The 25,705-nt window shown below is 42.5% G+C and overlaps 1 protein-coding gene across 4 annotated transcripts in view; it reads left to right on the top strand.

Moving 5' to 3' along the window:
- ITGA7 (integrin subunit alpha 7) overlaps positions 1–25,705 on the top strand; it is a 148,141-nt gene that overhangs the window by 81,683 nt on the left and 40,753 nt on the right. For 2 of the 4 annotated variants that reach the window (XM_066585498.1, XM_066585516.1), the window contains exons 4-9: positions 1,184–1,439; positions 4,772–4,903; positions 11,515–11,722; positions 14,555–14,748; positions 18,422–18,510; positions 23,156–23,283. In XM_066585498.1, the coding sequence (XP_066441595.1) occupies positions 1,184–1,439; positions 4,772–4,903; positions 11,515–11,722; positions 14,555–14,748; positions 18,422–18,510; positions 23,156–23,283 (1,007 nt within the window). Of the gene's footprint in view, positions 1–1,183; positions 1,440–4,771; positions 4,904–5,306; positions 5,427–11,514; positions 11,723–14,554; positions 14,749–18,421; positions 18,511–23,155; positions 23,284–25,705 lie in introns of all 4 variants that reach the window. The other 2 variants (XM_066585525.1, XM_066585506.1) reach the window with 2 other exon arrangements.

A 25,705-nucleotide genomic window follows, 5' to 3' on the forward strand; every position in this document is an offset into this window, starting at 1 on the left:
GGGTAAAAGCAAGGAGCTAATTAGAATCATAGAGTTGGAAGGAGTCTCCAGGGTCATCGGGTCCAACCCCCTGCTAAGTGCAGGATTCACCAAATCATTCCAGACAGATGTTTCTCCAGCCTTTGTTTGAAGATTTTTATTAAAGGAAAACTCCCCACCTCCCGTGGTAACCTGTTCCACTCATTGATCCCCCTCACTGTCTAATATCTAATCTATGTCTCCCCCCTTTCAGTTTCATCCCATTGCTTGTAGTCTTTCCTCATGCAAATGAGAATAGGGCTGATCCCTCTGCGTTGTGACAACCCTTCAGATATTTGTAGACAGCTATTAAGTCTCCTCTCAGCCTTTTTTTTGCAAGCTAAACATTCCTACATCCTTTAACCGCTCCTCATAGGACATGATTGGCAGACTGCTCACCATCTTGGTAACTATTCTCTGAACTTGCTCCAGTTTGTCTATGTCTTTTATAAAGTGGGGTGCCCAGAACTGGACACAGTATTCCAGATGAGGTCTGACTAAGGAAGAGTAGAGGGGGATAATGACCTCACGTGATCTAGACTCTATGCTTCTCTTAATACATCCCAGAATTGTGTTTGCCTCTTTTGCTGCTGCATCACACTGTTCACTCATGTTCAGTCTAGGATCTATTCAGTGTATTACTTTCTGTTAACTCTGCCATCGAGGCTTCAATTTCTTACAGATCCATGATGTCACTTTTTTTCAGAAACAGCCAAACAGACTGCATTGGATGTTAATAGTTTTCATTTTTTAAGGTTCTATTCACATCTGGCTATGGCTTCTGTTCATAGCGGAAGTCATAGCGGTATTCAGGATCTGTCTCCTGTCCCATCAAGATTTCAATCATTTTGATGGCAAGAATACCGCAACATGCACTCAAGCAAAAAGCCGAGTGCAAATGCAGAGTCTATCCATCAAAAACAAGCCTGTCAGAATGAAACCTATTTGATGGAGCAAAACTACCATTAAAATCAATAAACATGTTTCTCTATGTGTTTTTGCAAAAATAGCAGAGTAACAAAGTATCCAAAAAGTTGTAATGAATGTAGAAGGGTCTGTTGCTATGGGAACATTCCTTTAAGAACACATATATGTTATCAAGAATTATACAAAAATTGTCAGCAGCCTTAAAATGTCACAATATCACTTTCTTGTCTCTGTTCAGACTTGTGCTCATCTCTACGAGACCCGACAAAGAGTGACTCAGCCCTCGGAAACAAGAGATGTGATCGGTCGCTGCTTTGTACTCAGTGAAGATCTGACTGTCAGTGACGATCTGGATGGAGGGGAATGGAAGTTCTGCGAGGGTCGTCCACAAGGGCATGAGATGTTTGGGTTCTGCCAACAAGGAATGGCAGCTGGATTCACCTCAGACAACCATTATATCATGTTTGGGGCACCTGGAACCTACAACTGGAAAGGTATGTAGCTATTAGATATGTTAGCATTACAGATTTTATGAAGTGCATCATAAGGAAGTTCTTTTTATTGTAGAGTAAATGGCTACCTGGTTCAAAACACTTCCTGTCTCACTTGACTGTTTTTGAACTTTTTACCTGTAGAATATTGGTCCATTCCTAGCTATATAGCATAACCAGCAACTATTTATTTAGCCACTTTCATCTCCTTCATCTTCTTTGAAGTCAAACCTTTAAAATTGTCCCAGTACTCAAGGTACTTAGACTATATTTGATAAACTTTTCCTTCTTGCCAAGCCATCCTCGAAAGGACACAATATATTCTTACTATTAGTTCAATGAGGTCTCCTTAGTCAGTCAATCCCAGGATACATCATAATTGTAATAAATAGCTCTGCTATTGTGGGAAAGCATTTACCTGTATCAGATTACTCTACAGTGATTGGTGTAAAGAACTACATTGCCAAGAATGCAAATCACCAGAAGAAACTTGGCATCACATCATTAAGCCATCAAGGACTACAAAATAGGCAGAGTAGGCACTGGTCTATAGGCCCATGCCTTTTAGTGGCCCTGTGACAATGGATCAAAATAATATTGATTAGATCTAGAAAGAAAAATCACAATCAAGCTTTCTTAAATTATTTATTTCCAAAATACAGAAAAAAAATGAATCAACTGCAAGAACCGAAAACTTTACATTAAAGACTGTAGAGAAAGTCTCCTCTCCAACCTCTTGCTTTTCGGCAATGGTCACGAATTTCGAGGAGCTCTTTAGAGAAGATCAGTCCTCAGCTCACACCTTGTCACACATGTATAACATCCTGTTGGCAAATGCTACTTCAGGGTGACCCTCTTTTGTTAGCTCCTCAAGGGGGAAAAGCCGGTGTCTATTACAGGGCAAAGACGGGGTAAACCTTTCATTCTGTCCCATAAACTACCTTTGGCTTGTGTGGCACAAGAAAGGAATTACAAATTGCTCACTTGGTAGTACCGATGCCATTCTGTTTTACACAAGGTCTATCCAACATTTTTGGAAATGTGACTCTGATTGAGCTACGATGCTGCATGTCTGGTGGGACAGTCCTTGAATTAATCCTTTTTTGGGACATTGTATTTCTGGTATACAGTTTGGTTACTGGCCTTAATATTACAGCTTCCTCGAAAACTGCTTTACTTTATTATTCCGAGATCTCTGTCAACAATTATGACACTATTTCTTGACTGGTGCTAGTAGTGATTCCAAGGCACTGGAAAAGCACATGACTGCCATGGGTAGTAGAATCGGTGCAGGAAATAAACCATATAATGTGTATAGAACAGCAGATTCTGCTGATGTTACCCCTCTTTCTTCTTCCCTTGCTTTTGCTTCCTCTCATCTTTCTCCTTTCTTTTATTCCTTTATCATTTCCCTGCTTTTGGGTTTGAAAGTTCTGACTGGAGTTTTGACATATTATGTTTGTGTAATTTTCTTGCATCTCTAATTGGCTTACCGCCTCTTTTTTCTGTCTCGACAAATTTAACTAAGCCATTCTGGCATGGATTTCTGTTCCTTTAAGCCTGGTTTAGACACAACGATTATCGCTCAAAAAATCTTTTGAGCGATTTTTGAGCAATAATCGTGTGCTTTTTACAGTGCAAAGTGATATACAGCCGAGTGCTCCGAGCGGAGAATACAGAAAACAACCCAGGTGGCCTTGCTTGTCTTCTGCATCCAGCTGTCCCCCGCTCGGAACGCCCGGCTGTTAAACAACCCAGCGCTCCGAGCAGGATATGAAGAACGCAGGTGGACTGCTCTGTTCTTCATATCCTGCCTGTCTTCAGGGAGCAGGATACAGCTGAAACAATAGTATCACCTGCATCCCGCTGTGAATTCCTGATAACTGATCGCTGATCGTTCAGCATGCTGAAAGATCAGCGGCGGCTTAACGAAAACTGCACGATGTCAGTGCAGTGAGACACAACGATTATCGCTCAAAAGATGGCTTTGAGCGATTTTTGAGCGAAAATCGTTGTGTCTAAAAGGACCTTTACTCCATACTCTCGTATGAGGCAACTTTGTCTTTCTACTTATTATTTACATTCGAAAATCTCAATAATTCTATTAAATATAAAGACTCTGCATAACAAAAAAATACCGTATTGAAGTAATGTACTCATTAGCAACATAAAGTACATAAACCATAGGCATCAGGTTCACATTACAGTTTATCTCGTCTTCTGTCAGCTGTCAAACCTACCGTATATACATGACAAACATGTAATATAGAGTAGTGATGGTCATACCCATCTAGCGGCCAACGTGCACACTACACTACTTAGTTAAAACTTTGGAAAAATTGTTATCGATCCTCCGTGACAGAAGAATGACTGAACTCACTCACCATTATGGCCACTGAATAAAACCTCTTACAAAAGGTAGACTTCCAAAATAACAAACAATTTGAGAAAAGTGAATCTTAAAGTTTGCTAGTTTAGTAGAATTAAAGTTTCTGTAAAGTTTTGTTTGATGTTTAATACTTTTCCTTTAATAACATTAATATTTGTTATGTGTAATACAATGGATTAATTAAAATTATTGTTTAGTAAATTTAAAAATGTACTAGGAAATAATTTACGAGGGTCTCCCGAGATTTCGGCTGCCAAGAGGTCTCCACAGGATTTAACCCAACACTGGACAGATCTATACACTGACCATTCCTGAGATGTCGGAATGTACACTGTTGCTGTCCTTAATTAACTCCTTTTACTCCCTCAGCTTTCCTCATAAAATGCGATATTTTTCTACTTGCCTAAGAGACTTGGCCCAGTGATCTGCTGAACTGACATTATTTTCATGAGTTTGGGTGGGGTGGTTGTGCTGCCCACGTCTTATCTGCCCACAGCGGCCCCTTTACAGATAGTTTTAGTTCAGCATAATACAGTACAGCATTTTTAAAGCTGTAGTATGGTGACAGGAGTATCACATACATTGTAACCTATTGGATCTGTTTCCTTCCTCTGCTGCATTAATATCATAAAGAGCAGAAGAGTTCAACTTTCGACTTCTCATTCCCACAGTAATCGAGCACTGGATACTCTTGATAATTTGAGTCTCATTATAAATTCCTTGTTTTCCTCCAGGGTTCATTCTGTAGCATGTCATGTTGCTGGGAATGAGGAAGAATGAAGACAATGAAAATGTTTGATGTTGTCCGATACTTGTATTATGATTGATATTTTTTGTGTGCAGTTCATTATACTTGTAGAGGCATTGGTGGGGTTCACAGTATTTTTGGGGTCACATGAAGATTTTCAAGCCTTTACTTCCATTTTATGCTCAATTTACCTCCCAGGTGAGCTACGTGTGGAGCTCTTTAATCAAACCGTCCTGGAGCTTGGTACTTACGATGATGGGCCTTATGAAGTTGCTGGGGAAAACAGCCTGAAACCTGAAATGATCCCTCTACCATCCCACAGTTATCTTGGTATGGGTTCATGGCTGGGTGCTGGAGAGAGAGCGAGAGAGAAAGAAGCAGACCAAAAATAGTTAAAAAGTTATGCAAAAATGTAGCAGTGAATAAGTAATACACTGAGGATTCCACTTCGGAAGTCGATTCTTGTAGCTCTTCTCCACGCTGGCTAATAAAGGAGGTCCTAAACAGACCTACTGGAGTGGCATACATGGAAGTGGTTGACCTGCAATAATCCATTTAATACTACTGTGACAACTCAATATCCTTATTTTGACTTCTTCATCTCTCGAATCTCCTTTTCCAGCATCCATGGCCATGGCAAACTTGTGTTTAAGCTCTTCTAATTTGTCTTCCCTTCTCTTCTCTCTTTCACACCTCTGTCACTCTTCCTGGGGGATTCATGGTCATGGCACAGGACTCTTGTTTGTCACAAACATTGATAGTTCAGATCCGGATCAGCTGGTGTATAAATCTCCGGAGCCCAGGGAAGAGGGAGCCAGGCTGGGTGCTGATGTAGCTCTCAATAGCTATTTAGGTTTGTAACTTGCATATGTGTGTGTGGGCCGGGTTCAGCTCCTACCTCCTGCATGTTCCTGACATCCATGTCATGTCTGCCCTTCCATCTGCTCTGGTAAATGGCAGATCCTGTTTTTTATGCATGTTGTTGCGATGCTGTTTTAAGCATGGTTTATCTTTTTTTTTTAATTGTTTTCTCCATTAAAGTAATTCTCCCCCTTTGAATTGTATATCAGAACTATTTGGCGGCCAACATGAACAATACCTATAATAGTTATGCAATTCGTTAACATGGCTTTTAAAATTGGCTCTGAAGTTGAACCTTCAATTTATTGCCACTTACGTACAAAAATACCTTTTTTCGAAAATATATATTCTTACATAGATTGCATGCATATCGCTTGTGATATAAATCTCTACCATTGTCATGCTGCATGCAACCCTCAGGGCTCATTCGCACAGCCGTATGCAGGGTTTGGTGGCATAAATCGAAAACCGCATCACCTTTCATATATTGACCCTTCCTGGGTGGTTTTGTGCACGTAAATACACAGAAGGAACCATTGTTCCTCTGTGCAAATACATAGATTTGCTGCATATTCACTGTGTATTTGCGCTGGTCCATTTAGGTCTATGGCCTATTTCAGTGTGTGATACACACCAAAATAGGATATGCTGCGCATTTTTTCAAGTCTTGTGGAAAATACACAAATGCGAATGAACCTATTGAAATAAATGGGTTCCATTCACTAAGTATTACACATGTAAAAAATACGCCCGTAGTATGCGGCGTAAATACGGCCAAGTGAATGAACCTTCAGAGTCACTGAATACAAAAAGATATTAAAGGAATTCTGTCACCAGGTTGATGACGTTTGATTCAGAGCTGAGCTCCGAATCACCGAGTTGGGCCGTGCGGCTTCTTCCCACCCACAGCATACATAAAAGGGGAGAGAGCTGTCAATCTGCATGATGCAGTCGGATAGTAGACAGCACTGCCCGCCTCCATGATTCAGAGCTCAGTCAAACTTCATCAACCTGGTGACAGAATCCCTTTAAGATATTTCAATGGTATTGTATCATCTGTTTGCATCTTCTGCTTACCTCTTTGTCTATGCATGTGTCATCCGTAATGTCTCGGCATCTTTTCTATAATCAATATATCAATTTCTGCCAAACAAGCATCTTGACTGCTCTTTATGCCTGCATCAGAATCAAAGCAATATTAGTCTCTACGAGCATCCTGTCCTCCCCGATAGACTTTGCTGCTCTCAGCTCTATGCTATATCAGCTTCATGACGCTACTGTTTCTATAATACGCTACCACTGGCTTGCTTTGGCTTTAACAATCATATTGTATGATAAGCATCATCCACCTTTGTAGGAAATATATTGGTTATACAGTCATTAGAACGTGTTCATGGTGCACTTACAGCTATCAATAAGTCTATAGGCATTTAACAACAACATCGCAATTAGGAATGAAGTAAGATATAGGTAAAAAATGGAAATGTCAATGTTTTTCTCCCTATAAGAACACAATGTAAGCCAACTAGTCAGATTGTAAGGTTGGCCTTATACATTACATATTAATCATCCACTGCTGATGATGTGGGCAGAATTGGACAACGATCAAATGTCTATTAGGGGTTTCCCAGGCATCCCCTGCCTGAAGGCAGATGTCTGGAGCTAATGGCATCAGGCATGCTGGATTTCCAAAGTGATGGAAATATTTCCAAGTCCTAGTAGAGATGAGCAAATGAACATTTTTGCCCTTGCTTATCAGTAAAATACCTGGAATGTCGTGACATGACAACCTTGCATGAAACATAGTAAGCAATCATGCAAGTTACATGAATGTTTTTTCTTCTTCTTCATGGGTTGGCTGGAATGCAGTTTTTGTATTCACAATCCTGTACTCCAACATACGAAGTTTGGAACAGAGTTTTGTGGCAGTTCCAGAGATACTTTGTTCATAGATACCATTATATGGCTGATTTTATGCCCTACCCTTAATGTATTGTTTTATATCATCATAGTGGTGTACCATAGATATTTTGTGAATCACTACAAAAATGTTCACAATCATCGTGAACCTGAAATAGGAACGTTGTCAGAGCTTTAAAGCAATTGTTACAGCCCTTGAAGAATAATGCTTAGTTTATCTGGAAATTGGTCTAAACCTCATAGTATTTTTTACTAGGGGTTCCTTTGTATACATGATCATGATTGGCAGGGATTTGAGAAGTTGATGGTTTGGTCTGTGTAGGTGAAGATGTTATGGCAGTGTCACGTTCGGATCGACTAGTTTACATGACCAGAGGTGACTAGTTTTGGATACAAAGACGGAGTAAAACCGGTGACTAGCAATACAGGGTCTTTTCAGACTTGATAAAGATAAACAGGAATGAATATAGCAAGGTATGGAGGATTTTAGGATTTCATGGACAAGATAGTCCTTGAAGCGGAATACCCGCCTGGAAAAGGGTGACACCACTGCGAGAGAGAGAGACTGGAGACCAGTCTGAGACTGCCTGATGACAACTACACTAAACGCTAATCTACTGATAAGTAAACCCAAAGTACTGAGGTAATTGAATCAGTAATACTGAGCACTTGGATAACTGAGGACTTCCTTAAGATTCCTGTGGCACAACGTGGTCAGTGCATACACAGTATGTAACCAGCAATCTCTGTTCAGAGGAGCTGGGCTAAATTGTTCAAGAAGGAACCTGATTAACTGACTGATCTGGCAATCATCCCAACCAACCCAATGCAAAACCAGACTCATAATGTTACTGACTGGATGGTAGAGCTGTCAATCATCTCAGACAACCCAGTAGCTAAACAGCAGAAGGGATAATTAACTCTTAACTATCAAGGCCAAGTGAAATGAGCATGTGCTAACAGGTGCATTATGTGATCCGAGGCTGACATCATGACGTCACCCCAAGCATACCTTGAAGTTGCGGCGCTGTGGACGCCATGACAGGCTGACCCTTCAATGTTGGCATCACTTAGAAATGAACTATTTTCTCATTAGCACAAAACTAGGACTTCTGGTGAGTGAACAAGGAGTATACTTATGACTTTCCAGAGGAAACCTGTCTCCGTGTAACGAGACTGGTATTCATCTCTTGTTATAGGTGGTGTCAACCAGTCAAGCCATGCTGGTGAGATCTGAGCGAGTCTCATAACATTAGGGTTGCCCTTAGTGTTTTGATGATTTGGAGAAGGAAGGGGTAATGTTTCTTCCCGTGTAGAGAGCAACAGGAAAGAGCAGCACAATGGATGTAGAGAGTCTTATATAGGCCATACAATGCATGCTGGGTAAAAGCCATGCAAATGAATGATGTTTCACAGTGCCATCTATTGGAATGGTAGCCATTGTGTGAATCAATATCCAGCCTTGCAATATGACTAGGGATACGAGTCAAGCTGGAATATCCATATACATGCCGTTTGTACCTAGGTTATTGCCTCTCAGCAGTGTCCCTAGTCATATTGCATGCCTGTTAAAATGTCAGATATTGACTTATAGGGTAGCAACTAATCTAATAGGTGGAGGCTTATACCATCACTCATTTGTATAGCTTGCATAGATTTGCAAAAAAGTCATGGGAGAACACCACCTGTTGGACCCTCCTGGTGCTCTCTCCTAAGGTGCTGTCCACAAGGAGAAACATTACTCCTTGGACAGACATCTTGATCACGACTTGGAAGATATGATGAAGATGACTTGAAAGATTTAACATGTGGAGGGAGCTTGCCTGAGTTCATGCTTTGGGTAATAAGTAGAGATGAGGGAACGTACTTGGCCACGCCCCTTTTTCGCCCGAGTACCTCGATTTTCGAGTACTTCTGTACTCGGGCGAAAAGATTCGGGGGGCGCCGTAGGTGAGTGGGGGTTTGCAGCGGGGAGTGGGGGGGAGAGGGAGAGAGAAAGGGCTCCCCCCTATTCCCCGCTGCTACCCCCCGCGCCACCACGCCCCCCGGCGCCCCCCGAATCTTTTCACACGAGTACTGAAGTACTCGAAAATAGCGGTGCTCGATCGAGTAATTACTCGAAACGAGTACGTTCGCTCATCTCTAGTAATAAGACCTTTTCAAGTATATAATGCTTACCTCCATAACTCCTGGAATGAAATCTGATGCGAATATGCTTAGCGGTTGGTACTAATCTCTCACTTGTGATAGAGAGGCATATTTATAATTCTATTATGAAACAGGAAGCATTCAGCGCAAATTTTAAAGAATTGCTTAATAAGGCAAATCGAACAGCACATAAAACTAACTATAATAATATTTAATACCTCATATTACACATCTGCTAATAAGCACAGCCTTACTAAAAAGGTGGATGAAGTCACTTCTAACCTCATGCCTATCATTTCTAACGTATTCTAACTTAACGTGTATCAGCTCATCTATTGTAGCTTTGGTTATATGTATCCCACTGGGTCACATGTGACCTATATATACAGTACATGGGCTGAGATGATACCCCGAAAACTAGCAGTCTAATGATGGCCCATTGTTACCGGCCAATCTAACATGTGTTGTAGTCAGCGAGCCAGGCTATAAGGGGGAGCTGATCCAAGGCTAACGAAAATCCAGAGTCCTGTGCTGACCACTCACACATTTCTTGTCAGCACTGCTAACTTTGGGTAATAGCCAATTAGACACCACAAATAGGATTAAGTATGGGATGTCTAAAACTACTGCTCTAATAAGTGCGCACTTAAGTTTTTCAGCCTGACAGCTAGAAGAAGAAAGAACTTTAGCCATTTGACTTTAAAAGGTTATATTATCGACAAGGTTGGAAAACTTTTGGTGTACATTGTTTTATTTCACTATTCCTGGATGAGCGTAGGATACATTGACACTTATTTAAAGGGGTTGTCCAGTTGTAAACTATTGATGTCCTCTCTTCAGAACACATCACCAATAGATTTGCGGGCATCCATCATCTGGGAACCTCCGCTGATCAGCTGTTCTCCGATTTCTGCAGGAAGCACACAGCTTGAAGGGGAACTGGGCTTGCAATACCAATCCTGGCCACTGCAGTGAGAACGGAGCTGTCTGTTTTTCTGCAGAAATCAGTTCAGTGTACAAATGTACTGGCACAGAGAACAAATGATCAGTGGCAGTCCTAACTAATGGATCCCTGCTGATCTACTATCCTGGGAATAGGTGATCAATGGTTCACAATTAAACAACCCCTTTAATACGGCAGTGTAATAGCTTGGGTCTCATGTGCACACCTACATTTACTAGGACATTTCCATTGTGCAAATTTCAGTGGCTTGTAGCATGACTGCTATTGTAATGTGAAATATTTTGTTTTTACCAAGTTTTATAAAACTTGATCATTTCTATAGTTGCGGCATGTACCTTTAATTTCTTTAAATGAATTGTATCATTATTTGCTTTTCAGTGACACATTAAATGGGTTCTCCAGTTGTAAACTATTTGTGACCTATTCCGAAGGCTGAGTTCGGTCACCCAGGACCTCTACCAAGCAGCTAGGCTAGCACGCTCATGTACTGAGCTGATTTCTGCACTAAACAGACAGCTCTATTTTTACTGCAATGGCCAGGCTTTGTATTGCAGACCAAGTTCTGATTAATTTCAATGCTTGCAATACCAAGTCTGGCCACTACAGTAAGAATGGAGCTGTCTGCAAAAATCAGTTCATGCCACAAGTGAATTGGTCTGACGAACAGCTGATCGTAGGGTTGCAGTGAGACAGATCCCTGCCTATCTACTATTGATGACCTGTCCTGAGGAAAGGTCATTAGTAGCTTCCTACTGGACAACCCCTTTAAAAGACGTATTGTGCACAGAGTGACCTGTACACAGCCTTATTAAATTTCCCCAATGATTCAAGTATTTCTAAATCTACCAAACACAAGTAGGAGATACTATAATGTTCTTTACTACTCCTTAATACCTTTCATCTGTACCTTGGCTTCTTGGTTTTATGGGTGTCCTCTTGATCTCTAACTCTCAATGCTGTGTCATTCCTCTAACATCCCCTTCTATGTTTGATGCTTCCATATGTGTACTTATAAAGCATTTGCTGACTCTTGGCCTACATTCTCCAGGTTTCTCAGTGGACTCGGGGTGGGGGGTAACAGGGCAGAACAAGCTGAGTTTTGTGAGCGGAGCTCCCCGGGCCAATCACACCGGTGCTGTGGTTATTCTGCGTCGGGATGGGGGAAGCCAACTTGTTCCAGAACTGACTCTGTGGGGAGACACGCTGGCCTCATCCTTCGGGTACTCCGTAGTCATGGAGGATCTCAATAATGATAGGTAAGTCACTAAAGCTTGACTTATGTTAGAATGTCATTGCATTACAGTCACACTATCCAGCTGTAGAGCTCAATAGGATGACCTGTTTCAGAACCACTTGTTCTTTTTTGGTGTTAGGCTACATGCACACCGACTGAAAAAAGTTGTGTCTGGGACTCTTGGGCACAGCTCGGGTTGGATGACACATGGACATCCCATCCATGTGCTGTCTGATAAACGCGACCCCATACATTGACATGTTCTATTTTCATCCGAGAATCGGACAAGAATAGGACATGCTGCAACCGGGTTAAAAAGAGCCCATGTTTGCACACCCATTCAAATGGATGGGTGCTATTTCTAGCCGATTTTCAGACCTATTTTTTATCGGCCATGTGCATGTGCCTTAGGTAATTGTTTTTCAACTTGACTTGAATATTAATGTTCAGGAGCCCAACAGTCGTCCCATGTGAGAGGGCCCTAAGTGCTTTTTTTCAGAGGTGTAACTTGAAGCTCCTGGGCCCCAATGCAAAATCTGTAGGCCCCCAACTGTAATGCTTTAGTTATAGTACTGGGCTCCCTATATGGAAAAGAGAAGGCTTATGGGCCCCCTAAGGCTTGCGGGCCAGGGTGCGACCGCATCCTCTGCACCCACTATAGTTACGCCCCTCCTCAAATTTTGGGGTCAAAAGTATTTTCCTATTGTCCAGAAAGTGTACTGCCTGCATGCCAAGGTGTAACTCCTGGGCTCTAATACTAAATCTATTCTATAATGTGCCACTTATAATACTGATGTCTTGTAACGTGGCAGATGGGCCTTTGGGCCCCCTCAGGCACCAGGGTATTGGTATAACCACTATCTCTGCTCCCCCTAAAGCCACGTCCCAGCCTGTCTTTCTTCTTTAGATCTCTACTTTTCCGTTCTTTTAAACTAGCTGTAATTAATAATTCATGGATATGTTCCATCAGCGGCATATGGCAGAAACATTAATGATCAGACCGATGACCTTATACGTTTTCTCCCCTCAGTTGAGCCATATTTACTAAGTTAAATTATTCATAAGCTGAGCACCAAACGAAAAAGTAACAATGGTGGCTCTGAAAAATAAGTGCCAGAGATCCTAGACTTATCGGAAGAGCAGAAAATTAATGGAAATAAATAAAGTAATTACACATTATTTAATTTAACCCCTCAACAGCCACCTTAAATTTGTAAAAAAAACTCCAGAAAATGTCACTTTTTTTTTAAATTGTAGATTTGGAATTTATGTGTCCTGTAAATATATATGTCGCAGAACCTAGTCACCTTACGTGTATTTTTAACCCCTTAGTGACATAACTAATTTTCGTCTTAAGAACCAGTAAATTATTTCTTTTTTTTTTGTGTTTCGGCGGTCATAACTTTTTTATTTTACTTTAAAATTATATGTTTTTTCTTGTTTAACACCAAAATGAATTTTATGCCCAATATCTTCTCAGCAAGGCTGGCTTTCTATTGGTTGTGCAAATTATAGCAAATTTAGATATTTTATCATCTTTAGATCAAGATCTGATAACTTATGGTAGATGTTTGAGCAAATAAATAAATATAAAATGTAGTATATAGATTTAAAGAGTCTTTCCCGGCATTTACTGTTCATGAGATGTCCTCAGGAAAGGTCATAAACAGTTGATGGGAATGTGGAAAAACAAATAAAATGGAGCAAAACCGTCCAATTGTGATAGGTAAAGGGTGATGCAAGAACCGAGAGGGTTCTGATGGTACTAAAGAGTAGTAGAGGTGCCACCTTCCAGATGACGCACCACCGGAGTGGACATGAGTAAACGGGAGGATGAGACTAAAAGAACTAGTGGTAATGGCGCAACCCTCTAAATGTGAAAGATATATTAAAGATGATACAGTGTCCTTTATTACATATTGTACGTGGCCAGCACGTCTGACCTTCTCCGGTCCTGGTTGCTCCACTTTGCACAGGTTGTCGGGACTTTTCGAACCCCAACATCGCTAGGTCCCTGATTGTCTGTATTTCTTAACCAGCATAACTGTTCAAGGGTTTTTGCCCCGAAACGCATTTCCCCATGCTGGCCACGCAAGTTATTTAATAAAGGAGATGTTTTGCACTGCATCATCAAATTTGAATACTCCTTTCACATTTAGAGGGTTCCACCATTACTACCAGTTCTTTTAGTCTTATCCTAGCATAAATAGTTTATCACCTGAGATCTGCTGCTTGGGATCCCTGCCGATCAGCTGATCTTCTAGCCTGCTGTCAGTGCAACAGGGCCGATTGTCCACATCGGTGGTCAAGGCTGAAAGTGTAGTAGACGGCTTCACTCTTGTTGAGAGAAAGTGGAAGTGTAATGGAAGGCATCACTCCCATTGATTTCAACGAGAGTGAAGCCATCTATCACACCTCCGTCCGGACCACCGATGCAGATGTCTGGCTCTGCTGCACTGACAGTCGGCTGGAGGATCGGCTGATTGGCATGTATCCCGAGTGGCAGATCCCCACGATCAACTATTGTTGATCTATCCAGAGGACATGTCATCCATATTAAATGCCCAATATCCCCTTGCAGCAAAAGTAGGAAAGTAAAATGACAGTTTTGTATTGTACTTTGTACTGTTTTATTAATGTATTTATATGTCTAAGTCTATGTCTAATTATAATGATAGCATATATTGCACATATTATAATCAGGTATTTAGGTGGCTTTTTGCTACTGTTAATATAAACATAATGTATTTGCTTCTATGTTACCTTTATGCATTTAGAATCTCATTTACTATTTATGACATTGTCATTTTTAGGACTTTTTGCATAATTTTTTATTCTTATATACCTACTTTAGTTGGACAGATCTGCTGGTGGGAGCCCCTCATTTCTTCTCACGCAAGGAGGAGATCGGTGGAGCTGTGTATGTGTACATGAATAGAGGAGGAAAACTGGACAGCTCTTCCCCTATTCGGCTGAATGGAACTGATGGATCCATGTTTGGATTAGCCATCGAGAGTCTGGGAGACATCAACCAGGATGGATTTAAAGGTCTGGAGTAAATGCAGTATTCCTAGATTTTAGTTTGTTGTCATCCATGGCTTCTAAACAAATGTATCCTTTTATGTGCCGAAGCGTAGAAATGAAGGTATCTGACACCAAACTACTATAAACCCAAGCAATCCAACCCATGATACTGGGGCATGTAGATCAAGAAGAACTAGAATGAGTATCTGGAGTATGAATTTCCTACAGTGTCACGTCTGATTGTTAAAGGGATTGTCCCTTTCGGAAGCCCCTACCCACATCCCATATTACAGCATATGAAGGTAAAAGAGAGTGGGCCACAGAGCAAGAAGAGACAAAGCGAAACCGTGAATATGTTCCATTCAGCGATATTACTATGTACGAGAAAAGATAGGGCAGGATCTATCTTCCTTCTTTTTTTTAAATTAAATGGTAAAAAAAAAATTATTTTGACTTGTCCATGTGCAAATACACACCGTAGCGGTGAGCGTATTAGTGCATGCACTTGTCTGTTTAAGCCCTAAGACTGTATAGTAAGGGCTCGTTCACACAAGCGTATTTCGGTAGTCCATTGCGCATGCAATTTTTGCAGAAATATATATTCTACTGGGGCCTATATTGGCCCCAGTGGTAAGTGTCCCTTATATAGGTGGCCCCAGTAGTAATTGTGACCCCCCCTAAGGGGTTGCAGTGGTTACAGTGGGCTCCATAGTGGCCCTGGTAGTATTACTGACCCCCATAGTAGTCCCAGTATTAATAGTGTCCTCTATATAGGCCCCAGTAGTATTAGTGACCCTCATAGTAGCCCCAGTAATATGGTAATAGTGACCCCATTGTAGTCCCAGTATTAATAGTATCCTCTATATAGGCCCCAGTAGTATTAGTGACCCCCCATAGTAGCCCCCGTAGTACGGTAATAGTGACCCCATAGTAGTCTCAGTAGTAATAGCAACCTCCCTATTTGCCTCTGGCTTTCCACTCGCCCTGTCTGCAGCTCAGTTCCGGCGGCAGTAGCCGCTGCTGGGTCTTTGATCGCTGACCTCCTACGTGAAGGCACACACAGATGCCAGGGGGAAGAGATCAGCGGTCACAGACACTGGACTACCGCCGCCAGACTAGTGCTGCAGGCCGAGTGAGGAGAATGCCTGATAGGTTTGCTGCACGGCTGGCGGGCCACATAAAATGAGGTGGTGGGCCGGATTTGATCCGTGGTCCTTGTGTTTGACGTGTACTATAAATGACTACTGATTTTAGACAACAGACCTGCTCAGTCGAGTGATGATATAAATACTTGCTGATATTTTTGGCACTCATTCTGGGCTGGATTAGGGTTTGTTCATACCGAGCATTTTTTCCTGTTTGTGTCCGTTGCCTTCTTGAGCAAAAGACATTCGGAAATGAAGAAGATGGATTTCAGAGGCATTCTGTGTTTTAATAAAGAGACAAAGTGCATCAGTTGTTACCTTGTAAGATGATCTGTTTTGTAACAATGAAGATAAATGAAAGATAACTATTGTCTTCATGAAATATTCCTACAAATTTCCTAAGATTTGGGTCCCGTTGGGTTGAATTAGAAGATACAGCTATGTAATTCCTTCGACGTGAAGGAGGTCATTGCTTGCCCTAAAACGAAGGGCTCATTTATATGGAAGGATTATCAGTGGATCGTGTGGATAGTGGCCACAGTAGTAATAGTGACCCCCAATAGTGGCCACAGTAGTAATAGTGACCCCCATACTGGCCACAGTAGTAATAGTGACCCCCAATAGTGGCCACAGTAGTAATAGTGACCCCCCTACTGGCCACAGTAGTAATAGTGACCCCCATACTGGCCACAGTAGTAATAGTGACCCCCAATAGTGGCCACAGTAGTAATAGTGACCCCCATACTGGCCGCAGTAGTAATAGTGACCCCCAATAGTGGCCACAGTAGTAATAGTGACCCCCAATAGTGGCCACAGTAGTAATAGTGACCCCCAAAGTGGCCACAATAGTAATAGTGACCCCCATACTGGCCACAGTAGAAATAGTGACCCCCATACTGGCCACAGTAGTAATAGTGACCCCCAATAGTGGCCACAGTAGTAATAGTGACCCCCAATAGTGGCCACAATAGTAATAGTGACCCCCATACTGGCCACAGTAGAAATAGTGACCCCCATACTGGCCACAGTAGTAATAGTGACCCCCATACTGGCCACAGTAGAAATAGTGACCACCATACTGGCCACAGTAGTAATAGTGACCCCCATACTGGCCACAGTAGTAATAGTGACCCCCAATAGTGGCCACAATAGTAATAGTGACCCCCAATAGTGGCCACAGTAGTAATAGTGATGCCTATATTGGCTTGAGGGCCCAAAATTGTCCCATCTAAAAGGGCTCTAAATGGGAAGAGGAATGCATCTGTATGAATGGTTATATCATCATCGCTTGTCTGTAGTATGTGGTATCATTACTTATTTTATAGGACTATAATGTATTTATTTTAGAAAACAATGAATAAACCCTTTAAGAAAACAAAATAAAACTTTTTACTTCTTAATAAACATTATTTTCATTAGGTGGCTCAGTGGTTAGCACTATTGCTTTGCAGCCCTAGAGTCCTGAGAAGTATGTATGTGGGGCAAGTGCAATCAGTAAGGGTACCTTTACATGGAGCAACTATCATTCAGATAGTCACTCCGAAAAGTCGCTGAAAACGAGCGCTTGTTGTTCTTTACTTCATTGACGACATATTGTTTGTTGGGGGATCTCCTTGCAATTGTGTTTGCAAGTTTTTCAAATATGAATGACTTTACACAAGACAACTTTGGATCAACCAACAACTTTTTTTTAGGTGAGCTGAATTATTGCTCATCACCCTGTCGGTAGCCATGTATAAATAGAACGATTATCATTTGCTCCATAGAGCGATTACTCAAAGGAAAGTAGTCCCTTGTAATGGTACCTAAATTTACTGTGGCTGCTATCACTTATGGGGACACTGGGGCGTTGGAAAAGGGGATGGGATACATAAATGACAAAATTTAATCCAGTTTTATAATGCAATTTGTTTCCGTTTTGGCGATCTTGGGTTTCACCAAAGCCCCATTTACACGCAAAGATGATTGCTCAAAATTCATTCAAAAGATAGCTTGAATGACAGTTTGAGTGATCATTTTGCATAACCTACTAATGGGCACTAATGCCCATTAGTAGCTTATTAGCTTCATTGGAATGTAAATGAGCCTCCCTGAGCTGTATGCTGAGAACAGCAGGTGGTCTGTTATCTGCATAAAGCACCTTTGTTCTGCTGCAGGACTGCAGCTGAACACAATTTTATCAGCACTCCTGTGGAGAATCACAGCGTGCGGTCCCTGCTATCAGCTTCCTGGCTGAATGATGGATTTTAAACTCAACATAAAATCATTGTTCGTCCGAAAAGCAAATGATGGTAGCATTTACACGCAACGATTATAACTCAAAAGCCATTGCGAATTTTGAACGATAATCGGCTCCTGTAAATGGGGCTTCAATTTCTATACTTTCTGTTACTTAGAAAAATTGTGATTTGATTACTCTAATTAGTTATCTATCAAACTCAAATTACACAAAAAGTAGACCCCATGCCAAAATACAGCCATGTCTGCTCATAAAAGCGATTATGGATGTGTGTTTCTACTTGGCGCATACTAACACAATTTATGTCGTCCAGATATTGCTGTAGGCGCACCTTTTGATGGAAGTGGGAAGGTGTTCATATACCATGGAAGCAAAGCAGGATTGGTGACCAAACCAGCACAGGTAACGTAATAATAAGGGCAAACGTTAGGCCGGACTCATACGGTCAGATTTGTGCAGCTTATATGTAGTGAATAGAACACATTGATTTCAATGGGTTTGTTCACCCGTCTGTATTTTGCACACGTATTGTCGGTGCATATTTTTTCACGCAACCATGTTCTATATTATATAGGCGTACTACTATATATATTAGTATATTTAGTGACAAGGACAAGATCAGATCATCTGCTGTGAGGTCAGAGCCTTCTTATTTGGTCTCTGAAAGCAGATCTGGAATGTACATGTGTTCCCTGTCAACAACAGTGTCTGAAGTCCAAGGGCTTAAATAGATGGGCGTGATTTTGTCGCATTATGCGGCAAGGAAAATCACAGGCACATAACGAGACGAAACGAAACCTTTGATTACAATGGTTTCATTTTCATTTAGCGGTATTCACTCCTGTTAATATTACATGCGAGAATGATAGGGCAGACGTACCTTCCCGCTGTCTTATTCAAACTCGCGGGCAGTAGCTCAGAGTTTGAAAAGGCTGAGAAGAAAATAAAACCCGTTCATACGCAACTACGCATGAGTTTCTGCACAATAGCGCGGAATTTGTATGGTCTGAAAAAGCAAATGCACCCCGGTTCATGCACTAATAAGTTCCGTAGCGGCGAGCGTAGTTGCGCACACGCGCATTTGTTTATCCCCTTAATGCCCAAGATCTGCTCTCAGCCATCAAATTGGAGACTTTTGCTCACTTCTATTCATTCTGAGAAGGTCTGTATATCGATCAATCTTCTGTAGATGTGCTTGTAAAATCTCCCCCTATGGCCGCCTGCACACGAGCGTTCCGGATTCCGCTAGCGGATTTTCACGCGCGCATGGTACCTAAATGTGCTTGCGGATAGGTGCGGATGCGTGAAAAATCACGCGCGGATATACGCGGATGTGTTGCGGAAAAAAACACGCAGAAAAACCAGCAGACACCCCTTATTGTAAACCCAACCCCTAGAGAACTGCCCATTCCTTGGAAAACAGCTTAAAAACCAACACCCAGACTCCGTTTTGTCCCTCTTGCTTGTGCGAGCACCGTTAAATTATTCTGGCAACATGCTTTCACCCGGTGAGCAGATGGCTTTGTGGGCATGGTTGATCCATGTAACTTTTTTCAGGCGCTTCTCCAGCGTGACTTTATTTCAGTCACTGCAAAAAAATTCACAAGAGGAAGGCCGCCTGCACACGGGCGGAAATCCCGCGGCGGTATTTCCCGCGGGATTTCCGCCGCTGAAAGTCTGCATAGGAGTGCATTACAATACGCACTCCTATGCAGACGGCCGCGGTTTGGCCGCGCGAAATCTCGTGCGGCAAACAAACCGCGGCATGTCCTATTTTTGTGTGGGGCTCGCACTCACCCGGCCGCCGGCTACGGTCTGCGCATGCGCCGGCTGCGCGGCAGCCGGCACATGAAAGAGCCGGGGCGCCAGGCGCGGGTGAGTACGCGCTCATCACGGCAGGCTCTCGGGTCGGGTCCCGCGGCGAGAATTCTCGCCGCCGGATCCGACCCGCTCGTCTGCAGGCGGCCGAATTCATTACTACAGATTTTGCATTCTTAGATCCTGCATTGGCAAGAAATACTACCTATCTCCCTCTACAAATTTGCCTGTGAAGCTCTGTGCTGTGTGTTGGGACGCCTCCTACCATGCCTACTTCCTGTAGTCATAGCAACCAGTGACTCCATCCGCAGCTGCACTGGGGATGTACTGCGTGAAAAAACGCACCCATTCACTTGTATTGGAGGCTTCACGCGCATGATCCGACCCAAATTAGAACAGGTCGCAGATTTTTTCACGCGCGTAAAACGCGATACAAATCCGTCCGTCTGGGGACAACTGCGGATCCTCATAGGAGTATATTGGCTGCGGTCTGGGGCGGATTATGTGCCTAAAATAACGCGCTGGAAATTCCGTTCGTGTGCAGGCACCCTATGGCAGGTCCGCTATGTATCTATATGTATACATTAAGTTACCATACTTTAGAACACACAAAGTACTTAGCTAAAATGTGATTTGTGAAAAGATACATTAGCTGCAGGTGGAGATATGAGATGTTAGGTCTTGTTTACATCTGTGACCGTTAGAAGCCCGTGTTGCAGATTTAGTAGGTAATGCGGTAAAAAATAGTGCAGCGTGCAACACTATTTTCTCTGGAAGAATATCAGACGCCGTAAGGGAAATCCGACAGTTGGGGCTCTTACCCACTTGCGTTTTTTTAACGCTGCGATATCGCTGTGTTTTTTTTCATGCAACTGTCAATGGGACTTTCTAATGTTAAAGACGCATCGCACGTTTGTGCTTTGCAATTTTTGTGCGGTGCGTTTTTAACATTAGAAAGTCCCATTGACAATTGCGTGAAAAAAATGCGCAAGAAAAACGCAAGTCTGCAGGAGCCCTTAAGGGGATTTGTTGGGCACAGTTGCTGTTTGGAATTTGACGAATCTGGCAGTGGTATTACTTTCATTATTCTGCTCCTATAACGGAGCAGAGCAATGGAAGTAGTAATAGCGTACTAATGTGAACAAGGCCTTATGAGAGAGACTGTTTTGCCATTTTGAACTCCACCATATTGAATTAAGCTCTTATTTTTCTGATGGGAAGTAGGTCATGTAATATATCGATATTGGATACAATTTACTCGGAAACGAACTGGAAGTGTCAGTTTTGCCCTATCATTACTTGTTTATGGCTCAGTCAGACAAGTGTTTTTTTTTTTGCACACCTATGTGCGCAAAAAAAAGCACTGCAAGGATGTTCAAAATGCACCAGACTGTAGCTCCGTGCCCATTGCTTTCAATGGGGCCAGCGCTGCAGCCGCCCCATTGAAAGCATTTGGATGCAGGAAACCCCTACAGTGATTGCCGGGGAAGAGCTTAAATTATAAGCCCTTCTGTGAAAGTCATCCCTATCTGCTGTAAAAAAAAAAAAAAAGAAATACACCTTACCTCTCCACCGCTGTCTGGGGTCCTGCGCGTCTTATCGTTGGCTGCCGACACTGCTCTGAAGCACTTTCGCCTGGCTGGGGATTTAAAAATCACCGCCTGCTGAAAGTGCTGGGTCTGATTGGCTGAGCGCTCAGCCAATCACAGGCAGCGCTCAGCTATTCATTGAATGACAACTGAGCGCTGCCTGTGATTGATCACAGCTCTCAGACAATCAGAGGGAGCGCTCAGTCATTCATTGAATTCACTGAATGGTTGAGCGCTGCCTCTGATTGGCTGAGCACTGTGACCAATCACAGGCAGCGCTCAGCTGTCATACAGTAAATGGCTGAGCGCTGCCTGCGATTGGCTGAGCGCTCAGCCAATCAGACATAGCCCTTTCAGGAGACGGGGATTTTTATATCCCTGGAAGGAGAAGAAGCTTTGGAAGAATGCCGGGGAGCCAGCGAGAAGACACGCCAGAGCCCTGACATCGGGGGAAAGGTGATGCATATATTTTTTTATTTTTTACAGCATCTAGGGGTGATTTTCAGGGAAGGGCTTATATTTCAAGCCCTTCCCCCGAAAATCACTGTGGGGGTTGCCTGCAGTAGTGACGGCCCCATTGAAAGCAATGGGATTGCATTGCGGTCCTTAGCCACAGCTGTGACAACTGTGGCAGGGAATTCCTTTATCCCCGCTGGGAGTCTCCTTGTCACAAGACGAACATGTGAACACACCATAGAAAACCAATGGTTCTATCAGCCGTGTTTTTTTCGCGCACATAGGTGCATACAAAAAAAACGCTCATCTGACTTCGCCTTTAGGAGTTAAACAAAGACAAAGTTGGTAAGTTTTATCTGACAATCAGGGCATTTTTTCATTGACGGATCACTTAACAATGAGAAGTACCTCCACATGTTACAGGATACCGTATTCCCATCTGTGCTCAATGAGAATAGTGAGTTCCCATGTTACTTTCAAGAGGATGGCTCACCTTCACGCTTAGCTGTGGCTGTACGCAGATGGCTAGATGTGCAATTTCCTGGGCACTGGATTTGGTATAGAAGTGCTGTACAATAGCCTTCACGGTCACCAGACTTAACGCCTTTGGACTTTTATCTCTGGAGTCATTTAAAGGCCCTTGTATATGTGGAAAAAACATGGTGACTCCTACAGTGCTGTGAAGAAATATCACCTGCAGTTCTTCAATGCATTCATAAAGACTGGATTAAACATTTAACCATGTGCATCCGGCAGAATGGTGAACACATCTAATATGTCATGTAAAGCATTTTGTCAATCTTTGCCCTCACATAGATCCTAAACAAGTAAAGATAGGGCAAAACTGGCACTTTCAGTGTGTTTCTGAGTAAATTATAGCCAATAATAATATATCACATGACCCCCCTATACCAATTGAAAACCTGAGCTAAATTCAATATGTCTGAGTTCAAAATGGCTGTCAAAAACATTCCCTCCACCAAAAAATGTAGCCTCCTTTCCAATTAATACTTTCACACCCTGGAAATCAATTTTCTCATTATTACACTAGTTAAACGGGTGTGTCTAGTCTTTTGTCTCCCCCTGTATGTTAGTATCATTTCACTACACCTGTATGTTGATGTTGTGTCTATATTTCCACCTTGTTTTCACTTCTCCCCTAACATGTTACTTCTGCCTTGAAGGTCCTGGATGGAGTTAGTGTTGGTATAAGTACTTTTGGCTACTCATTGTCTGGGGGTCTAGACATTGATGGAAACTCATATCCGGACCTTGCTGTTGGATCTTTAGCAGACACTGTGGTCCTCTACAGGTGAGATGCACTCAGATATCCCAATGATATGTTGGGGGTGTACAATATCAGATTGGTATTCTGGCCTTTATTTAAGGTGATTTCAGTCGAGCTAATAGGGTCATGACATTTAACAGAAGGAGATCATCACCAGCCTGCAAAAGACGGTTTTCATTAATCATGAAATTTGGGTTATGCGTAAGTAATAGGGATGTGGCGTAAAGATCAAGCTGAAGAGGTTGTTCTTCATTGAGCAAATCACAGATCTTTTTTTCTTTCTTCACTTCTTGTTTGAGGGGTAGGACTAACCCCCCACACTGAGGGTGCATTTACACAGGTATTTTGATCATGTGACTTTTGGGCATTGAGAGATGCACAAAACTTGCATGAAAATAGAACTCATTATTTTAAGGCCGCCTGCACACGGGCAGGTCGGACCCTGCATACAGGATTCCCACAGCGGAGTTCAACCCGGTGCCGAACCAGTGACCCCTGCTTACCTGTCCAGCGTCTTCTCCTCTGCTGCTGATGTGCCAGCCGGCGCGCATGTACAGTACAGTACACAGTTCACTATGCTGATGATGCGCCTGCCGCGACCATTCTGCAATGATGATTGCAGAATGGCCGCTGGACAGACGGCTTACATTGACTTTGATGGAAGCCAGCTGTGCGTAGCCCACACAAAATTGCAGCATGCTGCGATTTATCCCAGGCGAGTAGAAAATCGCAATCTATTTCCACTCGTGGGCAGGAAATCGCGTTTTGCCATAGCATGCTGCAGAACCCGGAGGCGGAATCCCGCTTTGGATTTCGCAGTGCAAATCCGCCCGTGTGCAGGAGGCCTAAATCAGTCAATTTACTTGAGCGATTATTCACTTGTAGAGATGAGCGAACCTACTCGGCCATGCCCCTTTTTCGCCCGAGCGCCACAATTTTCGAGTACTTCCGTACTCGGGTGAAAAGATTCAGGGGGCGCCGTGGGTGAGTGGGGGGTTGCAGCGGGGAGTGGGGGGGAGAGGGAGAGGGTAGAAGTACGGAAGCACTCGAAAATCGCGGTGCTCGATCGAGTAATTACTCGAAACGAGTATACTCGCTCATCTCTATTCACTTGCATTTATGCAGCAAGTCCTATTTTTGGGCAATATCACCCATTATTTTTAATGGACCTTCAAAAAAATTGCATCACATTGCATGCCATGTGATGTGCATGCGATCTTTCTATTTTTTACTATTGAAACAACATGCAATTTGCAGCATTGCAATGTGTTTTTCTTGCAAAGCTCACAAGTTCACGAGCGCGATATCACTCTGAGTAATTGGACATCTTCGCTTGAATCAAAAGTAGTATTTATTTACATATGGTAATGCTTAGTAGGGCCTCCTTTGGCCGTAATGACATCGAATATTCTCTGCGGCACACTTCCTCCTAACTTCTGATACACTTGATATTTCCTTCCATTCATCCTGCAAACATCTGGTGAGTTCTCTCAAAGAAGATGCATTGGCCATCTACAATAGTACAAGGATGAGCAATGGAAAAACGTTCTATGGAGTGGCGAATCACACTACTCAAATCTTCAAATTAGATGGACATACCAGGGTGTGGAGTACCCCTGAGGAACGGCTTTTGTCTGAGTGTGTTGTTCCAATAGTTAAATATAGAGGAAGTTTCTTATGGTTTAGGGATGTTTTACGTGGCATGTTGGGTGTAGTGACAATAATCATGAACACGGAGGTGTACCCTGACATCCTAGACAATAATGTGCTGCTGACAATATAGTAATACTCTGGGAATGGTCGGCCATACTTCCCACCAGACAACGCGCCTTGTCACAAATCCAATACTGCTTTACATTGGTTTGAGGATATGGATGTTCCACAATTGGACCGGCTGCAAATAGTCCCGATCTGAACTTGACTGAATGTCTTTGGGGTGAACTGGATTGCTGAGTCAGGAAATATGAACAGTGTCCATCTTCTTTGAGAGAACTCACCAGACATTTTCAGGATGAATGGAGAGAAATACCAGTTGAAGTATAACATATGTAAGTAAATACTACTTTTAAGTCTTGCTCAGGTGTCCAATTACTATTGGTAGAACTGTTGTAATTAACTAATATTTTATTTGTAAGTTGCTTCTCAATTAAAAACTGGGTAAAGCCTGCTGGTGTAAATGGGTTCTGGGGGCATTTGTAAAATAGGTCTACATACATATCTACCATAACAAGTCATTTTAGTACCAAGCAGCATCCCAACTTAAGCAAAAAGGTGGACCAAAGTATTGGAATTTGGTTGCACAACTGTTATCAAAACTGCCAGGTCAAACTGTAACCAGATGCCTCTTGGTTGTCCTTCTAGGTGGCAAACTAGAAAGAATGCCAAATGACATATTTGCATTGCCATGTGTGTAAACCTCCTACAGCTGTGTTCTTTTTTGTTTTTG

This window comes from Eleutherodactylus coqui, chromosome 1, assembly GCF_035609145.1.
Source record: "Eleutherodactylus coqui strain aEleCoq1 chromosome 1, aEleCoq1.hap1, whole genome shotgun sequence".
Taxonomy (NCBI): Eukaryota; Metazoa; Chordata; class Amphibia; order Anura; family Eleutherodactylidae; genus Eleutherodactylus; species Eleutherodactylus coqui.